The sequence below is a fragment of the Macrobrachium nipponense genome, chromosome 16 (genome assembly GCF_015104395.2).
Source record: "Macrobrachium nipponense isolate FS-2020 chromosome 16, ASM1510439v2, whole genome shotgun sequence".
Taxonomy (NCBI): domain Eukaryota; kingdom Metazoa; phylum Arthropoda; class Malacostraca; order Decapoda; family Palaemonidae; genus Macrobrachium; species Macrobrachium nipponense.
Genome location: NC_087209.1, coordinates 77,711,177 through 77,733,299, shown reverse-complemented (window position 1 = coordinate 77,733,299; position 22,123 = coordinate 77,711,177). Strand labels below are relative to the sequence as shown.

Here is a 22,123-nt window from a genome sequence, read left to right as displayed (position 1 = left end):
CTCCTTCCTCTTCTAGACCTCCCTCACCTGAATCAGGAAAGGAGAAAGAGAATGCTGCGGCGAAGATTCTCCTAAATGTACAGGAGCAGCTTTCCGCTTTAGTAGGAGTTTTTACGAAGGAGACTCCCAGAAAAAAGGACTCTTTCCTTCCGATAAAGAAAACGAAAGGAAGGAAAGAAATAACGGAAGTTTCGGATTCTACTAGGATGAGAACGAAAAATGCGCCAGATGCGTTAGAAGCTCTTTATGATTCAGAAGAGCCAGAAGCGCCATCCCGGCGCAATGCGGCCAATGAAAGCGCCAAGTCCTGGCGCAAGGATAGCCACGAACCGCCAAACCTGGCGAAAAATGAAGCCACAAAGTGACATCTAAGAGACGGACTTCTTCCAAAAGGACAATTAAGCCAGGAGGATTTGTCTAGCTTTCGGAAGGATAAAAACCTTTACCTGACAGGGAAACTAGGTGTCGCACGGGGGGCCGTAGCCCTCGTCAGGATATAGGTGGTTTCCGGCGAAAGCAGAGGAGAGGACATCCTTCCTCGACAGGAGAGAAAGGTGTCGCACAGGCGGCCGTCACTCTTGCCAGGAGAAGGATAAGGTCGTCTTGCAGGATCAACCTATCTCTCGTCGGGACGCAAGTTATCGCACAGGCGGTCGTTGTTCTTGCGAGGAGTTGTAGGACAGTGGGGCGATACGGCAAGAGACCCGTCTCCTATGGAAAATAAGGAAATCCTCTTCGGAAATGGAGTTGGATTTGGAAGAAGTTTCGGACTCTGAAGACCACTCGGCTCCAGGCTTGTCAGATTACAAGACACTGGCAGCCCTCTTACTTCAAGAGTTTGGGGACTCTTTAAGCCCGACTGCTCCTCCTCTCCAAAGTCCTTATTTACAAGTACTAAGTCCGAAGCAATCATCTTTCATTAAAATGAAGCCAACCATTTCCATGAATAAGTCTCTCCGATTCATAGGAAATTGGTTTAAATCCAAGGAGAAGGCGGGGAAGACAGTCTTTGCCTGCCCTCCTTCCAGACTATCAGGAAAGAAGGGAATTTGGTACGAGACGGGCGAATCGCTGGGTCTAGCTCTCCCTACCACTGCCGAAGCAGATTTTTCGAACCTGGTGGATTCGTCAAGGAGACAAGCCTTGGTCCATCAGCAAAGATCACATGGGGGACTTCTGAGTTGGACCATCTCTCAAGGGATTGTTTAAGTCTTAGAAGATTTTAACTTCTTAGACTGGTCCCTTGGGGTGTTGGCCAAAAAAGACTCAAGAGAATGAATCTCTTAGTCCAGAGGGTCCTCTATAGTGTACTGTCCTCGCATGGACAAAGCGGTTCAAGATGGATCAGGAGAGGTGGCCTCGCTGTTTGGAATTGGAATTCTGAAAAAGAGAGTCTTATTTAGCTCCTTTCTGACGAAAGCAGTTACTCCCATTCAGAGGTCATCTCTTCTTTATGCTCCTCTGTCCGACCAATTGTTTCCTGAACAACTAGTAAGGAACATTTCTCATTCTTTGACAGAAAAGGCCACACAAGATCTCTTGGCCCAATCTGCAAAGAAATCAAGAACTTCGGTGCCTGATAAGAGAGAGAATCGCACTCCTCAACAGCCCTTTCGAGGGAGCTCCTCGACCAGACCCTCCTTTAAGAAGAGAGGAGTACAGAAGAGAGGTAGGTCTTCATTCAGACCTATCAAGAAAGCAAAATGAGACACCAGTCCTTCAAGTACCGGTAGGAGCCAGACTTTGGAAAGTTTTCCGAAGAAATGGACTCGGAGACAGGCAGAAAGATGGTCCCTTTCAGTGGTAACAAAGGGATATATGATCCCCTTTCGAGACAGGCCTCCTCCCTTGACAATGAACCGAGGGAACTGTCAGCCCAATACAGGACCCTGCCAAGAAAGAAGCATTATTGCAACTGGTAGAACAGATGTTGCAAAAGGAGGCCATCGAAGTGGTTCAGGATCCGCATTCCCGAGGATTCTACAACCGTCTTTTTTCTGGTTCCGAAATCCTCAGGAGGGTGGAGATTGGTCCTCGATGTGAGTGCATTGAACCGATTTGTAGAGAACACAAAGTTCTCTATGGAAACATCAAAATCGGTTCTTGCGGCTCTTCGTCCAGGAGATTGGATGGTCTCCTTAGATCTACAAGATGCTTACTTTCATGTTCCCCTGCATCCATCATCGAAGAAATATTCCAATTCAGAGCCCTATGCTTCGGCCTGTCTACGGCCCTTCAGGTGTTCACGAAGCTAATGATGAACGTTGCGAGATGGCTACATCTAGAAGGAATAGATATATCCCTTTATCTGGACGATTGGCTAATAAGAGCAAAATCGGAACGTCAGTGCTTGAAGGACTTGGAGAAGACTTTGAATTTGACAAAATCTCTGGGACTACTCGTGAACCTCGAGAAAATCACAATTGATCCCCAGACAGAACATAGTCTATCTGGGGATACAGATGGATTCTAGGGGTTTTCGGGCGTTTCCATCTCAAGAGAGAATTGCTCGAGGCTTAGAAAAGATCTCGAACTTCTTAGGGAAAGAACGGACCTCGGCGAGGGAATGGCTCAGTCTGCTAGGCACCCTTTCCTCGTTAGAGCAGTTCATTTCCGTAGGGAGATTAAATCTCAGACCTCTGCAATTTTATCTCAAACAAATGTGGAGTCAAAAGACAGGAGACTTGTCAGACGTTTTTGTTTTCCCATTCAAGAGGGGATAAAATCCGACCTGAAGTGGTGGTTAACCCCATTAGCAAAGAACGAAGGGGTGTCCCTCTTGATTCGGAACCCTCACCAAGTGTTGTTTTCCGATGCCTCGGAAACAGGTTGGGGAGCAACACTGGGTCCAAAGGAAGTGTCAGGTACCTGGACCAAACAACAGACTACTCTGCACATCAATGCGAAGGAACTCCTGGCTATTCATCTAGCCCTGGAATACTTCGAAGCGGAAGTCAGAGGAGGGGTAGTTCAAGTCATTCCGACAATACCACAGCTCTGGCTTACATCCGGAATCAAGGGGGCCCTCACTCTTTCTCACTGAACGAAATAGCGAGAGATCTATTAACTTGGACAGAGGAACGGCGCATTATTCTGCGGACAAGGTTTGTTCAAGGAGTAAAAAACCTAAGGGCAGACAGGTTGAGCAGAGAGAACCAGGTACTCCCGACAGAGTGGATGCTCCACTCAGAAGTCTGCAGACAAATATGGTCCCTCTGGGGAAGACCCCAGATCGACCTGTTTGCCATGTTCCTCTCCAGGAAGATAGACAACTTCTGCTCGCTAGAAGAAGATCCCAGAGCCACGGCGATCGATGCTTTCCTCATGATTAGTCAGGCATAGACGCCTACGCCTTTCCCCCATTCAAATTGCTGGGGGAAGTACTAAGAAAATTTGTGGCATCAGAGGGAACGAAACTAACTCTGATTGCTCCCTTTTGGCCTTCCCGAATCTGGTTCACAGAGGTACTGGAATGGACGGTGGACTTCCCCAGATCTCTACCAAACAGGACAGATCTGCTCAGACAACCCCACTTCGAGAGGTTCCACAAAAACATCCAAAGTCTCTCCCTGACTGCCTTTCGACTATCGAAAGACTGGTCCGAGCGAGAGGCTTTTCAAAGAAAGTGGCAACTGCAATTGCTAGAGCCCGCAGAGCCTCTACCTTGCGGGTCTACCAATCGAAGTGGGAAGTTTTCTGTAGATGGTGTAGGTCGAAGAAGCTGTCCTCTTCCAATACCTCTGTAACCGAAATCGCGGATTTTCTCCTCTTCTTAAGAGAAGAATCCAAATTGGCCGTATCCACTATCAAGGGATATAGGAGCATACTCTCAGCTGTTTTTAGAAACAGAGGGCTGAATCTCGAGAATAATAAGGATCTTCATGATCTCATCAGGTCTTTCGAGACTACGAAATTGAGATCGTCTATTCCCCCGAGTTGGAACCTGGACGTAGTCCTAAAATTCTTGATTTCGGACAGGTTCGAACCTCTAGATAAAATCTCATTCAGAGATCTTACTAGCAAATGCATATTCCTATTGGCTCTCGCAACTGCTAAGAGGATCAGTGAATTGCATGCTTTGGACTCTCGGGTGGGTTTTAAAAAAGACTCAGCTGTTATTTCTTTCCAGGATCTTTTCCTAGCAAAGAATGAAAACCCTTCTAAACCTTGGCCTAGAAGTTTCGAAGTCAAGGGACTCTCTTCTCTGGTAGGTAGAGAGTTGGATCGGTCCCTTTGCCCAGTCAGGACCTTAAAATTCTATTTAAAAAAAAGAAGAAAACACAGCTTCAGGTGTTCGGTAAGAAACCCCAAAAGACCTATGTCAAAGAACGCACTGGCGTTCTTTGTCAGAAATGTAATTACCGAAGCTCACAGGAATTGTCAAGAGAACTCTTTAAAGCTGCTGAGAGTAAAAGCTCACGAAGTCCGGGCTGTAGCAACTTCCCTTTCTTTTACGAAGAATATGTCCATGAGAAACATTTTAGCAGCAACTTATTGGAGGTGCAATTCAGTATTTGCATCCCACTATTTAAAGGATGTTAGAGTAACATACGATAAATGTTTTTTCTCTTGGACTATGTATCAGCGGATACTATGCTGGGAAATGGAGCAGACGCTGATCCTTAATTTTGTTTTTATATTTTTAATAATTACTTTTAATATTGTTGTTGAGTTGCGGGTTGCTTGAAAGGATGTTCGGGGATGACTCCTTTCAATCTTAGTACTAACCCCAATTAGGATCAGGTGATCGGGATTAGTGTCGTGCTCTATGATCATGCCAATAGGCAAGGTGTTTTGTCATTAAGTGGATAGGACCCCATTGACAAAAGATCCTAAGGTTCTGAAGAGTTAGTGGGTAAGACCCCTGTAACAGACCATCAAGAACTCTTAGCATGAGGTCACTACCTCGCTGAGGCTCTTGAAGCGATACGGGCTCCTAGGCAGTAGCCATGAAGTCTTTCGCTAACACAGGTAGGAATCAAGGTTTTTAATTTTATTACCTACAACATGTTGTTTCCTGTCTATTTCAGTAAATTAGCTGTCTCTTACCCTCCGCCAAAGGTGCCAATCAGCTAAGTATATATCTGACAGGTAAGTTGAATGCATAAAAATGTTATTGTCATGATACAATAAAGTTTTATGCATACTTACCTGGCAGATATATACGGTGTATGGCCCACCCGACCTCCCCTCAGGAGACAGGTGGAAGAGAAAATCTGTCTTAGAAAACGGGAATGATTCCTATTCCCGCCACCAGCGGCGGGGTGGTAGATCACCTGACCTACCTGTAGCGTGTGCCGCGAAATTCGAATTTCTATCGGGGACGACGGAGTCTATAGCTAAGTATATATCTGCCAGGTAAGTATGCATAAAACTTTATTGTATCATGACAATAACATTTTTTCCCATTTCCACTAGATGAAAACAGTGAGTGTGGCTTTGGTTCTGTGCCTCAACATCCCTGTGGATCCACCTGACATTGTGAAGATTCAGCCTTGTGCACGCCTGGAAGCATGGACAGGTAAGATTTTCTTTAGATTGAAATTGTAGATGATGAATTGCAGACACTAAAGTCATTTAATATTTCAAAGTGTAAAAAGGATTGTACTCTAATAATGACTAGGTTATGGTCTTATAATTAATGAAAATCAGTTTCACATAAGTGACTTACCAAACAATTATATAGCTGTAAGCTTTCTTAACTGGCAGTCGAAAATTCAAATTTCCTGGCGCCGACGGGGCTGTTATCGTTTATGTAGGTGATACAGTTCCTGCACACTTTTGGGATTCTCCGGTACTGCTAAGCAAACTACCGTCAATTTGTTTTCTGCCACTCACGGAGTAACACCTGTGAGTTTTTTTGTTTGCAGTCAACTATCGTTGCCATATTGGATTCAGTTCGTTTGGTGATGTACAATTTCTTGGTTGTTTTTTGCTGATTAGCTGTTTTGTTGGCTTCCAGTCATCATGTCGGACTCTAGTTCGTCATCTGTTAGGTTTTGCAGCGAGGGCTGCAAAACTAGAATGCTTAAGTTGTGTTATGATCCACACACAAGGTGTGTTAAGTGAAGGGGGCAGCTTTGTAGTAGGGACTTAACATGTACCGAATGTCAAGATTTAGATGAACAAAGGTGGAAGATTTTTCGGCTCATTTAGATAAAATGGAGGAGGATAGAAAGAGGAAAGCAGCCTTTAGAGCATGTAATAAGCCTAGTATTGAATCAACTCCTTTGCCTTTAGAGACAAATATCTAATATCTCCAATTGATAGTCCTCGTACTTCTTTACCAATGACTCCTGTCCAGGTAGCCGTAGCTTCCGATCTTAACACCATTGCCATATTAGAGTCCAAAACGGACAAAAAGTTTGATATTTTAGCTAAATCTGTCATGGATTTAGGTTTTTCCTTCCTCGCTTTCGTGGAGAAAAGTGCGAGTGATAAGTGCAGTGTTGTGCAAAGTGTCAGTGCTGTCTGAGGAGGCTGCTGCCCGTCCCCCCAGTTCTCCTAGACGAAGGTCACTGTCCTGCTCCACCGCACCCAGGAGAAGACATACCCAAGGTTGAAGGGAGACTGGAGGGGTTTGTCCATGGGTAGTCGTCGACTCAGTCGAACCTGTCAACTCACAGTCGTTGACTAAATGCCACTGGAAAGGCGTTGGAAGTAAGTGATGTGCAGTTGTTTTCTGACTCGGATGTGCCGTCGCCAGATAAAAGGCGACAAGTTTGGAGTGGTTCAGTGTCATGCCCATTGAAAAGACATGCTGTTTTTGCAGATGATACAAGTCTGCCTATGAAGAAGTTGAGAGAGCAGTGGAGTCCCCAGTCGTCCTGCAATTTTGCACCTGCTCTAGATTTTCAGGAGCCTTAGCAGTCATCAAAGAATATTTTCATACAATGAACTTACCTGTCAGATATATACATAGCTAAGACTCCGTCGTCCCCGACAGAAATTCAAATTTCGCGCCACTCGCTACCGGTAGGTCAGGTGATCTACCTGCCTGCCCTGGGCGGCAGGACTAGGAACCATTCCCGTTTTCTATCATATTTTCTCTGTCGCCGGTGGTATCAACATTGTTGTTACTACCTCCTGACTGGAATTCGCTTTTCAAGACTTTATTGATCATCTTTATTGGATTTCTTGGTGACGTACTGGATCGTTGTTTTGGCATTCGCTACCGTGGACTGGATTTGGACTTGCTTTTGATTTTTCTAATAGAATGTCTGATTCAAGTGTTAGTGTGAGAGTGTGTGTGAATGTAGGCTGCAAGGTGAGGATACCGAAGGCTTCGGTTGATCCTCACACTGTATGTCGTAATGTAGGGGGTTTGACTGTTCTTTGGCTAACACCTGTATTGAGTGTGAAAAGTTGGATGCTAATGAATGGAAGACTCTAACTTCTTACTTGAAGAAGTTAGAGAGGGATAGGATTAGACGGGCTGCACAAAAGAGTGTGAGTACAAGGCCTATTGAGCCTGTTTCTGAGTCTAACTCTCCTTTTATTAATGAATATGATTCTCCCTGTGTATCTGAATCCTCACAGGCCTTGCATTCGGATTCGGCTTCTGAAATCGCCAATCTGAAGGCTACTCTTCGTAAAATGAAGACAAAGATGCGGCCATGCAAGGTAAGGCTAGTGATTGTGAATTAACTAAGTGAAGTGAGTGTTCCCAGTGTTGTGGAGGGGGCGTCTGACCGCCCTCCCTGCGATGCTCCCAGGCCTAGACCTCTTCCAAACTCACATACCCAGAGGAGTAGGAAAGTCGAAAGTCGTACGGAGGTTGTGGGAATCCCCAACGGTCAAGGCGTCCCTTCACAGGTTCTGTTCGTTACAGTCTGCTCAGGACCGCTCTAATAGAAGCGTCCTACGAGATTGTTTCTCGTCGTCCGGTTCTCCTTCACCTAAACGAGGGTGGAAGGACTCGGATCTTTCTAGGCCACTGAAAAGGCATTGGAAAGAGTGTGCGTTCGACTCGAGCCCGGAACGCTTCTCGGAGGAAGCTCTTTCTTCTATCAAGAAGGCTAAGCTGGTTTCGACGCCTCCTAGAACAGTATTTGAGGATCGCACTTCTTCGAGTTCTCCTGCTTCTTCTATTGAAGAGGACGCTGGGTGGCTTCCAAGATGATATTGCTTGCAGTTTCAAGAGCAGATTGCCTCTTTGGTTGGAGTTCTTTCGAGGGATCCCCCTCGCAAAAGAAGGACGCTAGACTTCCTATTAAGAAGTCTCGTCTTCTTTCACCAGCCAGACGTGAAGCGTCCTCCAGACATGGGACGTCTTCCAAGCGCGAAGAGTCGTACAAACGTCAGGATCTATCCGAGCGAGTTGCTCTAGATCAGGATACGCTCAGGCGCGAGGCGCCAGTTAGGCGTGAGGATTCAGCCAAGCGCGAGGCGCCAGCCAGGCGCGAGGAGTCAACATTGCGTGAGGCGCCAGACAAAGCGCGAGACGTCAGCCAGGCGTGAGATGCCAGCCAGGCTACACGCTCCAGCCAAGCGTGAAGCGCCAGCCAAGCGCGAGGCGCAAGACAAGCGGCGAGGCGCAACCGACAAGCGCGAGGCGCAAGACAAGCGCGAGGCGCCAGACAAGCGCGAGGCGCCAGACAAGCGCGAGGCGCCAGCCAAGCGCGAGGACGGTTTTCAGGCGCGAGAAGTCAAGCAGACGCGAGACTTCTTTTAGACGTGAGAGAGAGTCGGTTCACTCTATGAGCCCCTCTCCTAGTAGGAGTTTGTCACCAGTAGAGAGAGAACGGGATGAAGATCCTCTCGTTTTTCAGGCCGATTCTCCACAAGGTGTAGAAGGAGATTCGGAAGAAGAGGGTGACGGTAGAGAAGGAGTCTCGAACTATAAAGTTCTGACTGACCTTCTTTTACGGGAATACGGAGATTCTTTAACTCCTGCCGCTCCTCCTTCGCCTCGATCACTGTTTTCGAGTGCGATTGTGCCTAAGTCTTCGTCGGTCTTGAAGATGAGACCTACGATCTCTATGAAGAGAGCGCTTCAGTCCTTAGACAAATGGATGTTGTCTAAGAAGGATCTGGGCAGAACCACCTTCTGTATGCCTCCAGCCATACTTTCTGGCAAGAGAGGTTTCTGGTACCGAACTGGGGTAGAACATGGGCCCTTTCCTCTCCCAGCGGCAGCCGAAGCGGACTTTTCAACCTTGGTTGACTTCGTCAAGGAGACACGCTTTGAATGGAGCTCGCGTGTCTTGGGCGATTTCGGAGACGGATCATCTCCTCAAGGGACTCTTCCATATTTTGGAAGTGTTTAATTTCCTAGACTGGTCCCTTGGGGTGATGTCTAAGAAAGCTCATGACTCGGATGGTCTAGACCCTGAAGTCATTCTGAGTATTCTTGCTTGTATTGACAAGGCGGTACAAGACGGATCAGGAGAAATCTCCTCTCTTTTCGGAGCAGTACTCCTTAAGAAGAGGAGTATTTTTAGTCCTTCCTAACCAAGGCGGTTTTCTTCTCCCTCACAGAGAGCGCCCTGGTTTTCGCTCCCATGTCTGACTTCCTGTTTCCTTCTCAGTTAGTGAAGGACATTTCTCGATCACTGACTGAGAAGGCGACTCAGGATCTTCTCCTGCAAACTGCAAGGAAGAAGAGACCACTTGTTTCAGTTGACAAGAAAGGACCGACTTCTACGGTTCAGCCCTTTCGAGGAGGCCCTCTCTCCAGAGCTACCTCTAAGAGAAGAGGTCTTGAGAGGAGAGGTAAGGCTCCTTCCCGTCCCTTTAAGAAAGGGAAGTGAGACAGACAGCCTCCAAACACCAGTGGGGGCCAGGCTTCTCGAATTTGCAGACGCCTGGTCACTCATAAACTCGGACGCCTCTTCCATGTCCATAATCAGGAAGGGATGTCTTATCCCTTCAAACAGTCCCTCCCCTAACGACCATTCCGCGGGAACTGTCAGCCAGATACAGGGACCCTGTACTGAGGGATACTCTTCGTCTGATGGTGAATCAAATGTGGGACAAAAGAGCTATAGAATTGGTTCTAGAGCAAAACTCTCCGGGGTTTTTTTTACAATCGGCTTTTCCTGGTTGCGAAAGCCTCGGGGGCTGGAGACCAGTTCTAGATGTCAGCGCTCTGAACAAGTTCGTTCTAAAGGAGAAGTTCTCTATGGAGACTTCGGCCTCAGTCCTGGCGGCTTTACGTCAAGGAGATTGGATGGTGTCGCTGGATCTCCAGGACGCCTATTTTCATGTCCCGATTCACCCTTCGTACGAGAGTACCTCGTTTCATGACGGGGGGAAGGATCTTTCAGTTCAGGGCCTTGTGTTTCGGCCTGTCCACAGCTCTCAGGTCTTCACAAACCTGATGAGGAATGTGGCGAGGTTTCTTCACCTCAAAGGCGTCAACATCTCTCTATATTTGGACGATTGGCTCATCAGGGCCAAAACAGAGAGACAGTGTTTGGAGGACCTTTCTTTTGACCCGAGGGAACCTGATAAAGGCGTTGGGACTACTCGTGAACCTCGAGAAGTCACAGCTGATTCCCAGACAAAACTTGGTCTATCTGGGGATTCAGATGGATTCTCGGGGTTTTCGAGTATTTCCTTCGCAAGAGAGAATCGTGAGAGGCTTGGAAAAAGTCTCTCTCTTCTTAGGGTAAAGAACGGACTTCGGCGAGGGAATGGTTAAGCCTGCTAGGCACCCTTTCCTCGCTCGAACAGTTCTTTCCTCTAGGAAGACTACATCTTCGCCCTCTTCAGTTTTCCTAAGGAGATCTTGGAACTGGAAGACGGGACTTCTCTCCGACAGTTTTCTCCTTCCAATGGAGATGAAACCACACCTGCAATGGTGGTTGTCCCCTCTAAAAGAGAACAAGGGAATTTCTCTGGAAGTTCCGAACCCAAGCCGAGTGTTGTATTCCGACGCATCGGAGAAGGGTTGGGGAGCAACACTAGGACCGAGAGAAGTGTCAGGCACCTGGAAGGCAGCACAGGTGTCCTGGCACATAAATTGCAAAGAACTTCTAGCAGTTCACTTGGCGCTAAAGTTCTTCGAACCCTTTGTGACGAACAGTGTGGTCCAAGTGAATGTGGACAACACTACAGCCCTGTCCTACATTCGGAAGCAAGGAGGAACGCACTCAGTGTCGCTTTACAAGATAGCAAGAGATCTGCTAATTTGGGCCTCACAAAGAAACATCTCCCTCCTGACAAGATTTGTTCAGGGGATGAGAAACGTCAGGGCGGACAGACTGAGCAGGAGAAGCCAGGTCCTTCACACTGAATGGACTCTTCATTCAGAGGTGTGTCAGAGTCTTTGGGATCTTTGGGGCACTCCTCACGTAGATCTGTTCGCCACATTCCTTTCCAAAAGGCTGGAAGTCTTTTGTTCAGTGGTGGAAGACCCAAGAGCTCTCGTGGTCGACGCCTTCCTGCTGGACTGGTCTCATGTGGACGTGTACGCTTTCCCCCCTTTCAAAATCCTGGGACAAGTGTTGAGAAAGTTCGTAGCGTCCAACGGAACAAGGATGACCCTGATAGCCCCGTTTTGGCCAGCACAAGATTGGTTTGCAGAGGTGCTGGAGTGGACATAGACTTCCCAAGATCCCTTCCAAAAAGGATGGATCTTCTCAGACAGCCACACTTCGAGAGGTTTCATCAAAACCTCCCCGCTCTCGCGCTGACTGCCTTTCGACTATCGAAAGACTTGTCAGAGCGAGGGGGTTTTCTCGCGAAGCTGCAAGCGCTATCGCTAGAGCCCGCAGAGCTTCCACTAGACGAGTCTATCAGTCGAAGTGGGAGGTATTCAGAAGGTGGTGTAAGTCTAAGAAGTTGTCCTCCTCCAGTACCTCTATAACCGAAATCGCTGATTTCCTTTTGTTCTTGAGAGAGGTCTCTCATTTGTCTGTATCGACGATCAAAGGATACAGGAGCATGCTTTCGGCAGTATTTAGAAACAGAGGCCTAGACATGCTGAGAATAAAGATCTGCACGACTTGATTAGATCGTTTGAAACGACGAAATCGAAGGAACTAACTCCTCCCAGCTGGAACCTGGACGTAGTTCTCAAGTTCCTTTCGTCTGACAGATTTGAGCCTCCCCACGTAGCTTCGTTCAGGGATATAACAAGAAAATGCTTGTTTCTCCTATCTTTGGCGACAGCCAAAAGAGTTGGCGAACTTCATGACCCTAGAAGATGAAGTCGGCTTTAACAAAAGACTCGCCTTTGCTCTAGTTTAGAACTCTTTTTCTAGCGAAGAATGAAAATCCATCGAATCCCTGGCCCAAGAGATTCGAGATCAAAGGCTTATCGAGTCTAGTAGGGAGAGAAACAGAGAGGTCTCTTTGCCCGGTAAGAGCCTTGAAGTTCTTCTTACAAAGAAAGAAACAAATTGGTGTTCGATTAAGGACCCCACAAGAATCATGTCTAAGAACGCATTAGCTTTCTTCATTAGGAGCGTCATTACGGATGCTCACAAGTTCTGTCCTGACGACTCTTTTCCGCTTTTAAGAGTAAAAGCCCATGAAGTTAGAGCAGTGGCGACGTCTCTCTCTTTTCAGAAGAATATGTCGTTAAAGAAAATCATTGACACGACATATTGGAGGTGCAATTCAGTTTTTGCATCTCACTATCTTAAAGACGTTCGCGTGACCTACGAGAAATGTTTTTCTCTGGGACCTTTTGTATCGGCGGATACAATACTGGGTACGGGAGCAAACACCAATCCTTAAATTTGTACATACCTTCTACTAGATATGTTCTAGATTTCTGCTGACAAAGAGGGCTCGGTGCTGCACTGGCGGCCAGTCACTGTTGTTCAGTAAGGAACTCTTGTGATATCTTTTAGGGGAGTATTAAAATTTTTTTTTTGAGAATTTTTGTATGAATGCGTTTTTCGTTTCGAGTTATGGGTTGTTTGTAATGAGTTCGGGATAACTCAGAACAATTCTATATACTAACATGGTGGTTAGGATCAGGTGGTCGGGATTGGTTATGCTCCTTCACAAGGTGTGTTGTCATAGAAGTGGTCCAGTACCCATTGACAAAGTCCTTTTAGGCTCTGCCGAGTAAGCGGTTCTTATACCCATCGACAGACCCACAAGAACTCTAGCCATAGATCTAATATCTCGCTAAAGTCTTGAGGTGATGCAGACTACCGGGCTACAGCCACGAAGTCTACCACCTATCAGGTAGGAACCAAGGTTTTTTCTTTTATACCTACAACATATGTTGTTTACCTGTCTATTCCATATTAGCTGTCTCTGACCCTCCACCAAAGGGTGCCAATCAGCTATGTATATATCTGACAGGTAAGTTCATTGTATGAAAATGATATTGTTATAATACAATAAAGTTTCATACATACTTACCTGGCAGATATATACATAGCTAAGACTCCGTCGTCCCCGACAGAAATTCAAATTTCGCGCCACTCGCTACCGGTAGGTCAGGTGATCTACCTGCCTGCCCTGGGCGGCAGGACTAGGAACCATTCCCGTTTTCAATCATATTTTCTCTCTTCCACCTGTCTCCTGCGGGGAGGCTGGGTGGGCCATTAATCGTATATATCTGCCAGGTAAGTATGTATGAAACTTTATTGTATTATAACAATATCATTTCTCCAACTGGAGACAGGAGTTCGCGCTCTGAGCGGCAGACTCGTTTTCACGCTATCAACTCCCCTCGCGTTGTGTCGAAAGGAGTTTAGACTCGCTCGCCTCTCATAGCTCCCAGCTCTTCGCCTACTACCCTCTCGTCTTTAAAGAAGAGTCGTTCGTCTGCTTCAACTTTGACTAAGAAAGTAGAGAAAACCTGTATGCAAGGAGATGATGTACAGTTAGGTCCTTTCAAGCAACAGCTTCAGGAATTGTTTTTTTTTTTTTAAAGAAAGTGACAACCATTCAAGTAGAGGAAGATGGGGTTTTGTCAGTTTTTTCGGAGAACAAAGATACAGGGGAGTCAAAATCTTCATCCGCTTATCAGGAACCTTATGGTAACATAGCCAGATTGTTTTGAGCTAGCATCTCCTTTGTCCCCACTGTTGATGTTTGTAAAGGACAGAAAAGTGCCATCTACAGGATTGCTGAAGCTGGTCCTGTCTCAGTCTGCAAAGAGGGCTTTCAAGGAAGTGCATGAATGGCTGGCAAGAAGCGGGATTTCAGCAAGGCCTCTTTCGCCTATCCCCCTTCGAAGTTGCAAAACAAGATGTACAAGTTCTACGTGACGGGAGAAGTTCCTTCCTTGGGAGTGTCTGCCTCCTCTAAAAGGGACTTCTCCGAACTAGTAGATGCGAATAGGAGTGCGTCCTTTTCGGCTGTGATGATCAGGTTCTCTTCGCCTGATTTCGATCACCTGATACGCAATGTATTTAAGGTGATAGAGGTTTATAGTTTTCTTGAATGGACCATCACTGCTCTGGCCAGGAAGATTGAAGAGTGTCAGTCCCCAGAAGACGAGTTTCTTTGGACTGGCTTAACGTTTTGTCCTGCGCGTGCAAAGCGGTGAGAGATGGTTCGGGTGAGCTCCTGTACTCTTCATGATGGCGATCCTCAAGAAGAGAGAGCTGTGGTGCTCTTTCACTTCCAGGGGAGTTACAACATACCAGAAATTGGCTTTGATGTTCTCGCCATTGTGCAAATCCCACGTGTTCCCAGAGCAGACAATTCTAGAGGTATTGTCAGACTTAGAGAAAAAGTTTACAAATGATCTGTTGACGCAGTCACCTAGACACCCTAGGGATCCCCATGTTACAGGAGCCAAGGCTTCCCCTCTGCAGAAGCACCCCTTTCGAGGCAGCAAGACCAGGTGGCAGAATAGACCAAGTACCAATTTGTGCCCCCCAGCCAAGTCCACCAGAAAGCCTTCCTTCAAACCATCAGTGTGTGAAGGACTTGCAAATGACATTGAACCTGACTCAACAATTGGGAATTCAGATAAACATCAAGAAGTCACAATTGTCTCCGACACAGAGGATTCCCTATTAAGGGGTGATTCTAGACACCAGCTTTCCGGGCTTTTCTTTCCCCAAAGAGGATAGAATCATACCTCTCAACAGTCCGAGAGTTCCTAGTACATCCATCGTGCTAGGCAGGGGATTGGATGAGCCTCCTTGGGACCCTCGCGTCAGTGGAAGGTTTGTAAGTTTAGGTCGCCTCCACATGAGACTGTTCCAATTCTTCCTAAGAGCAAACTGGAACCAGAAGACTCAACTGGACTCGCTGGTTTTTCCCGTGACAGAAGAGATAAAAACAGATCTTTGATGGTGGTTGTCGCAGGAGACTCCAAGAAGGTTCTTCTCTCATAAAGGTGAACCCCGACCTAGAATTCTACTCAGACATGTCGGACAAAGGATGGGGAGCTTAAATAGGGAACAAGAGAACAGTAGGTCTTTGGACAGAACAGGAGAGGAACCTACACATGAATGTCAAAGAGTTGAAAGCGATTCTTTTGGGACTTAAAGCTGGAAGGAAGATGGCGATCTTCTTGGACAACACCACAGCACTTTAGTACGTCTGGAAACAGGGAGGGACTCATTCTTTTTCCCTCAACAAAGTAGCAGAAGTTCTCCTCCTCTGGGCAAATAAGCACAAAATTTTGCTCTTCCCGAGGTTTGTACAGGGGAAGATGAAAGTCTTAGCAGACAAACTAAGCTGCTCGAAACAGGTTGTCCACGGAATGGACACTGAACGAGGGAGTATGTCAAGATCTGTGGAAGTTGTGGGGAAAGCCATCCATAGATCTTTTCTCCACTTCAAGAAACAATCATCTCCCAATTTTCTGTTCCCCTGTTCCGGACCCACAAGCATGGAGAACAGACGCTATGCTCCTAAATTGGACAGACCTTGACGTTTATGCCTTTTCCCCCTTCGGAATGTTGAGAGAAGTCATCAACACGCTTCAGTCGCATCAAAATGTGATGATGACTAGTTGCTCCATTGTGGCCCAGGGAAGAATGGTTCCCAGACTTACTAAAGCTTCTAGTGGACTTCCCGAGGCTCCTTCCACAAAGTCCACATCTGCTCAAACAACTCTACTTCGACTGGTATCGCCAAAGATTATCTGCACTAAACCTGACAGGATTCAGACTGTCAGGAACCTTGTCAGAGCAAGGTTTTTCACAAAGAGCATCAGAAGCTATTTGCGAGCTGTAGAAGAAGCTCTTCTGCATAGCTCTACCAATCGAAGTGGGCAATCTTTAGGCGATGGTGTAGACAAAATCGCATCGCTTCTTCTAAAACCACTGTGGCTGAAATCGCAGATTTCTTTTTATACCTGAAGGACTCCAGAAAGCTATCCATGTCCACGATTAAGTATTATAGGTCAATGCTGTCGTCAGTTTTAAACATAAAGGCCTCGACATATCAAAAGACCAGAACATTAGTGACCTGGTTAAGTCTTTCGAGCCGTCTAAAGCAGTTAAGTCGGACGTAGTCGACTGGAACTTGGATGTAGTGCTGAACTGGCTTTCCAGTCCCCAGTTCGAGCCGCTTAGTGTGTCTTCTTTAAATCTTACAAAGAAGACTTTTTTCTTGTCGCTTAAGCCACAGCAGGTAGGATAAGCGAATTGCAAGCAATGAGCAAACAAGTAGGTATCGCACAGAGTAACGCAGTGTGCTCTTACGTAAAGGAGTTCCTTGCAAAGAACGAGGACACATTGAACCCCTGGCCTCGCTCTTTTGTTATCAAGAACTTAACGGACATAGTGGGATCAGAAGATGAGGAACGATCTTTGTTATGACACGCTCAAGTACAAGATCAGACTCTTCGGGTACTAAAGGTAAAAGTGTATGAGATTCATGCAGTTGCAACTTCATTGGTTTTTAGACATAACTTGTCGATATCCTCCATTCTGCAATCGACATTTTGGAGGTCGAAGTAAGTGTTCGTGTGACATTATCTGAAGAATGTTGGGAAAGGAAGCATAAGGAGACCTGTTTTCCCTTTACCATCTCCTTGCCTGTGATTTTAAGGTTGTCAAGTTGTTGGAAAGCCTAGGGGTACATTGTACCTGGAGTACCCTTCAGTTTTTTGTATTATGGTTAGGGTATGGTAATGGTTTTTAGCGTAGGTGATACTTCTGTAGTTTATCTTTTAATTTTGTTAACCATCTGTGAACCTCCATAGTTACAAAATCCCACCATTAGTAGGGACGACCCTGGACACTGCCACGTCTCTTACAAGTGATGAGAGCGCCAACCAGAGGCAGTATTCACCTGCAGCTGCTCTCTCACAAGGTAAAGTACTGCAAACATTATTTGTAACGTGAGCACATTATTGCTATCTTTTCATAAGCTGTCCATATACCCACCGTCCGGGTAATGTGGATTCAGCTATTTAATTGTTTGGTAAGTCACTTATGTGAAAATGATATTTTTATAATAAAATAAGGTTTCACATATACTTACCAAACAATTACATAATCAGGGAACTTCCTCCCCATAGATGGATGTTGCGGCTCAACGAATTGACGGTAGTTTGCTTAGCAGTACCGGAGAATCCCGAAAGTGGGCGGGACCTGTGTCACCTACATGAACGATAACAGTGCTGTTGGCGCCAGGAAATTTGAATTTTTGAATGCCAGGCAAGAAAGCTTACTGCTATGTAATTGTTTTGTAAGTATATGTTAAACCTCATTTTATTATAAGAATATATTTTGAAGGTACTAAAGAGGACTCAGCTGAATTTGATCTGCCAGAATACTTAATCATGCATATTGCAGCAAGCATTTTCTGCCAAAGTACGTTTTCAAACCTCCTGGTATGCATGCACTTAAGTTATTGCAACAGACTTTGAAGACCAGAATACGTACATTGAGAGGCAATAATATGGCTACCAAAGCAAATTTAGTCTATTAAGAAGTAACCAGAAGTGGCAAGCCGGCATATACATCAGTACTGGCAACAGCAAGATTTATACTGCCCTGCAAACTACAATACTAATCGTATCCCTATTAATAGTATCAGATACAGTAAATTTTAAAATCCAATAAAATGGTTGCACATACTATTGAACATTGGCTGTTAGGCATCAGGCTATTAAACCTAGGCTGTTATTAATATTGTTATTCCTGTGGATAATACTTATATAGGATGACTGCAATGGAGATGACAACTATTATAGCATACTGTTGTCAAATTTTACTGCCTGTCAGTTTGACCCATTGATAATGAATGATAATAATTAGTTCTACCACTGGAGAGCAAAACTGTAAATTTATGATGGTAAGAAAGGCATGTAGCATTGGGAAATTGGTCAACTTTATTGCTGAAATGTATAAAAACTACAGCAGACAGAATAAATATTTTTAGTTTTACATATAGTACACATTGTCCTTGGTAAATGCTGCAAAGATCATTCACCAATCTTTACAGACTGCTGAGAAAATAGGCTGTCAATGCAGCATGATCATAATGTTGTAGGTAACGTTTCCATATCTGCAAAACTTTATGGCTTGACTATAGAAGAATTGTACCAGCAAAATTAAATATTTCTTTTCTGCATACAGTACATATTGCATTTAGTAAATGGTGCATATATCATTTAACAGTCTTGTTGGACAGCCAAGAAAACAGATTTTAAATAGTAGTACAGTGTTTCTCATTAGATTTTATGTGTTGTGTCATTGTTTACACAATCAACACATAGTGATGGTGCCATGCCAGTGCATGTCACAAACTGCTTTGGCTATGATAGGGTATGATCCATAGTTATCATAAAATAAGGAAAATGTCCAAACATATTTCATACATATAAAACATGATTTTATGCTATTTTTACTTACTGGTTGATTTGTACTTTCACCTAGCTGGGCAGGTGGAATAAAAGAAGGATATTATTTTCAAGATTATAGTTCACTCTCTCTTGGTAGTAATGTCTCACATAGGTCATTTAAGTTCAAGTTCAGTCTAACCATAACTGGCAAATAAGCTTTTTCCATCGACAAAATTGTTGTTTTAAATGGTAATTTAAATCAGAATTTTGCCTTATTTGTTTGAAAGAGACTCGTGAATGTCTTTAAAATTCAAAAGGATTTATTTCAGATCCCTTGTCCATGCCCCCTTCAAAGGCAATTGAAGCTATAGGGAATAGCTTACAGAAGGCTTATGAGAGATGGCAACCAAGAGCTCGTTACAAGCAATCTTTGGACCCAACTGTTGAAGAAGTGAAGAAACTGTGCATGTCTTTGCGACGAAATGCAAAAGAGGAAAGGGTACTATTTCATTATAATGGCCATGGAGTTCCTAAACCTACAGCTAATGGTGAAATTTGGGTATTCAACAAAGTAAGTACCAACTCAGTATCTTATTTTTGGAAGTGTCATTGTCACATTTGTAGACAGTTAAATATTCAGTAATTGATTTTGTTTTCTAGAGTGGTGGTCAGATACAAAAGGAAAGTCACTCATTAGTAGTACAGTGGACCCCTGTATTTGCATTCTTGGCATTCACAGACTCATATTCGCGGATTTCTCTATGGACCATATCTACCTATTATTTGCGGGAAATTCGCTTATTCACAGTATTTTTCTATGAGAAATATCCACAAATTCCTTTTTTTTTTATCACTTTCATCATAAAATGCATTTTTTGTGGTAAAACTATTAAAAAAAAAAACGTATACACATTTTTAGTGGTTTTTTTCTTGAGTTTCAGCTCAGTTTTAAGCCTTTTCATAGGGGTTTCAACTATTCGCAGATACTAGCTATTTGTGGAGGGTCTGGTATGCATCCCTGCAAATACGGGGGAAACGCTGTATAGTATGTATTTGGATTAGGTTTAGTGATATTTTCAACTTGATGTTTAGAGCAAGCAAAACTTATTTATCTTGTTTTCTATTTCATGTTCTTTCCAATTGAGTAAACACCTGTACAGAAGAATCTGTGGTAGACTTGACTGGATTAAGATAATTAATGACAGTTTATGAAATTATCTACTATATATTAATGTGGTAAAAGTATAATAGTATAGTTAGCTAAATTTAAGCCTATGTTATTATGTATATTAAAAGAAATTGGAATTTTTTCTCTGTCAAAATTTATTTAGTGCAGTACTGTATCAGTCACCAGATATTGTTAGTCATTCTCAGTAGTATCTTTAGTAAGGAGCTTGCCTTTATGTGAACAAGCTTGTGCACACTAGGCAACAAATATTAATCAACAGGTTTCTTAAATCATTGGACATGAATTGCCTAATAATTGTGGCATCTGGCAACTCTGGAAAGGGGCCAGAGCTTTAAAGCCATATCATGTTTGTTTGCTTGATGTCATACAACTTTCAGTCACAAAGATATTTCAGAAGTTATAAAATTATTGATACAGTAACAGCCTTCTCTGTTATTCATGCAATTTGTTTTTGTAGTGACAGTTCAGAGTAGGACATCAGTAATTTTTGTTTAAACCTACCAGAAATTAACTCATAATTGATGTTATGACTTAAGTTTATGATAGAATTCATGTGTAATTAAAAACACAAACTTGAATAATGATAGAAAATGTTTCAATATTTGACAGTATCCAAGAGAGAAAGAGAGAGATATTAATTAATAAGTTGGTGGGCAGATCTTGGAATGGCAGTATAGCACCATGCTTTACCATACTACATACATAAAATTTCAAGTGACCCTAGTATTCAAATTAATTTTCTAAGAAATTCATAACTTAGTCTTGATTTGATTTGATAGTAGCTGTAACATTCAAAGATAGTAAAACAAAGGGAGAAAAATTCAACCATAGGCTATTGTCACTCTTACTCTCTTGATATAGCCTTTGCTTTTGAAAACTGCTTTTCATCAAAAAAACATTCGTGAAAAATTCTTTGGAATTGACAAATATTTATTACCACAAATAACTAAGTAACTTACCAGGTAATTACATTGCTATGAGCTTCATACTTACGGCAGCCTAAAAACTCAAAATTCGCTGTAGGTAACGTGCCCCCTAGACTAGGCAGAGCTTTAATTCGTTTTCTGACTAACGTTGGTGTTTTCCTGCAGCCTGCTTCATTATTTTTTGGATGGATTTACAGAGTTTTGGTGAAGTACTCAAACTTTGTTGTAGTGAACAAAGCTTAGTTTTTAGCCCTGGTTGACTTGACTTTCATTCAGGAAGTCTGATTCTAGCTTGTTGAGCATTAGATTTTGCATTGAAGGTTGCAAGACTAGATTAGCAAAATCTAATCGAAATGTGTAAAATGTAGGGGGCAGCTGGTAATAAGGACAACACTGTCCCATCAGGACAAAAAGAATAAAGAGAGGAAAAGGAAGGCGGTTTAAGAGCCTGTGCAAGTAGCAGACTGCAGAAGATAGAGCTGTCTCCTCTCCTAAGATTCCTGTATCGTCTCCGAGCCTTAGCCGTCCTATTTCTATGCCACATACTCCTATTCCAGGTTCCCCGTGCTCCCAATCGTGATTTCATTACCAACCTTGAATCTAGGTTTGATTGGAAGTTAGAGTATTTAGCCAGTGCAGTGGACAGAGTTGGGTTTAAGGCCTTAATGGGAAAAGGCAATGTGCAAAGTGTCAGTTCAGTGTAGAGTTATAGTGTTGTGGAGGTGGCTGTCCGTTCCACCAATGCTCCTAGACGATGGTCCCTGTCCGCTCCCCCACACCTGGGAGAAGACATACTGGAGGTCCAAGGGAGGTTGGTGGGGTTTGTCAAGTCATCCCCTCCGTTGAGCTTGATGACTGTTCCCAGGTTGTGACAAAGCGCCTATAGAAAGGCGTCTCTATTAGCGCTCATCATCTTTCATTGGAATTTAAGGGTTCCAATCCTAGCAAGAAACATTTGGAGTGCTACCAAATCTCTTCGTGCTCTCTCAAGAGGCATTTCGCTGTTGTGGGTCTTTCTTTTCTGGAGAAGACTCTAGCTGTCTCCAAGTTTAAAGATACTTCATTGTTGTCCATGTCTTCTGATGAGGAGGAGGTAGGACAGGGTTCCTCACCTTTGTCGTCCTGTTCATCCTTGTCGAGATATTTTCTTGATTCTTTCCTTAAGTTTTTCATGCCTGCTGCACCGGTATCTCCTGCTTCGACTTTTCCTTACGAAGAAACTTCCTGCAGACAACTTTTGAACCTCCTTAAGTTAGTGCTCTCCTCTTCTGCAAAGAAGATACTTAGAGAGGTGGACATCTGGTTGCCTTTAAGGCAGAGCAGGGCAAAGCTGGTTGATGT

The 22,123-nt window shown here is 44.2% G+C and overlaps 1 protein-coding gene across 1 annotated transcript in view; it reads left to right on the top strand.

The window, feature by feature from the left end:
* Positions 1–22,123, top strand: part of LOC135195837 (regulatory-associated protein of mTOR-like) — a 244,149-nt gene that overhangs the window by 22,258 nt on the left and 199,768 nt on the right. Inside the window, exons 2-3 of the mRNA XM_064222351.1 lie at positions 5,419–5,521; positions 18,997–19,238. Of these exons, the coding sequence (XP_064078421.1) occupies positions 5,419–5,521; positions 18,997–19,238 (345 nt within the window). The remainder of the gene's footprint in view (positions 1–5,418; positions 5,522–18,996; positions 19,239–22,123) is intronic.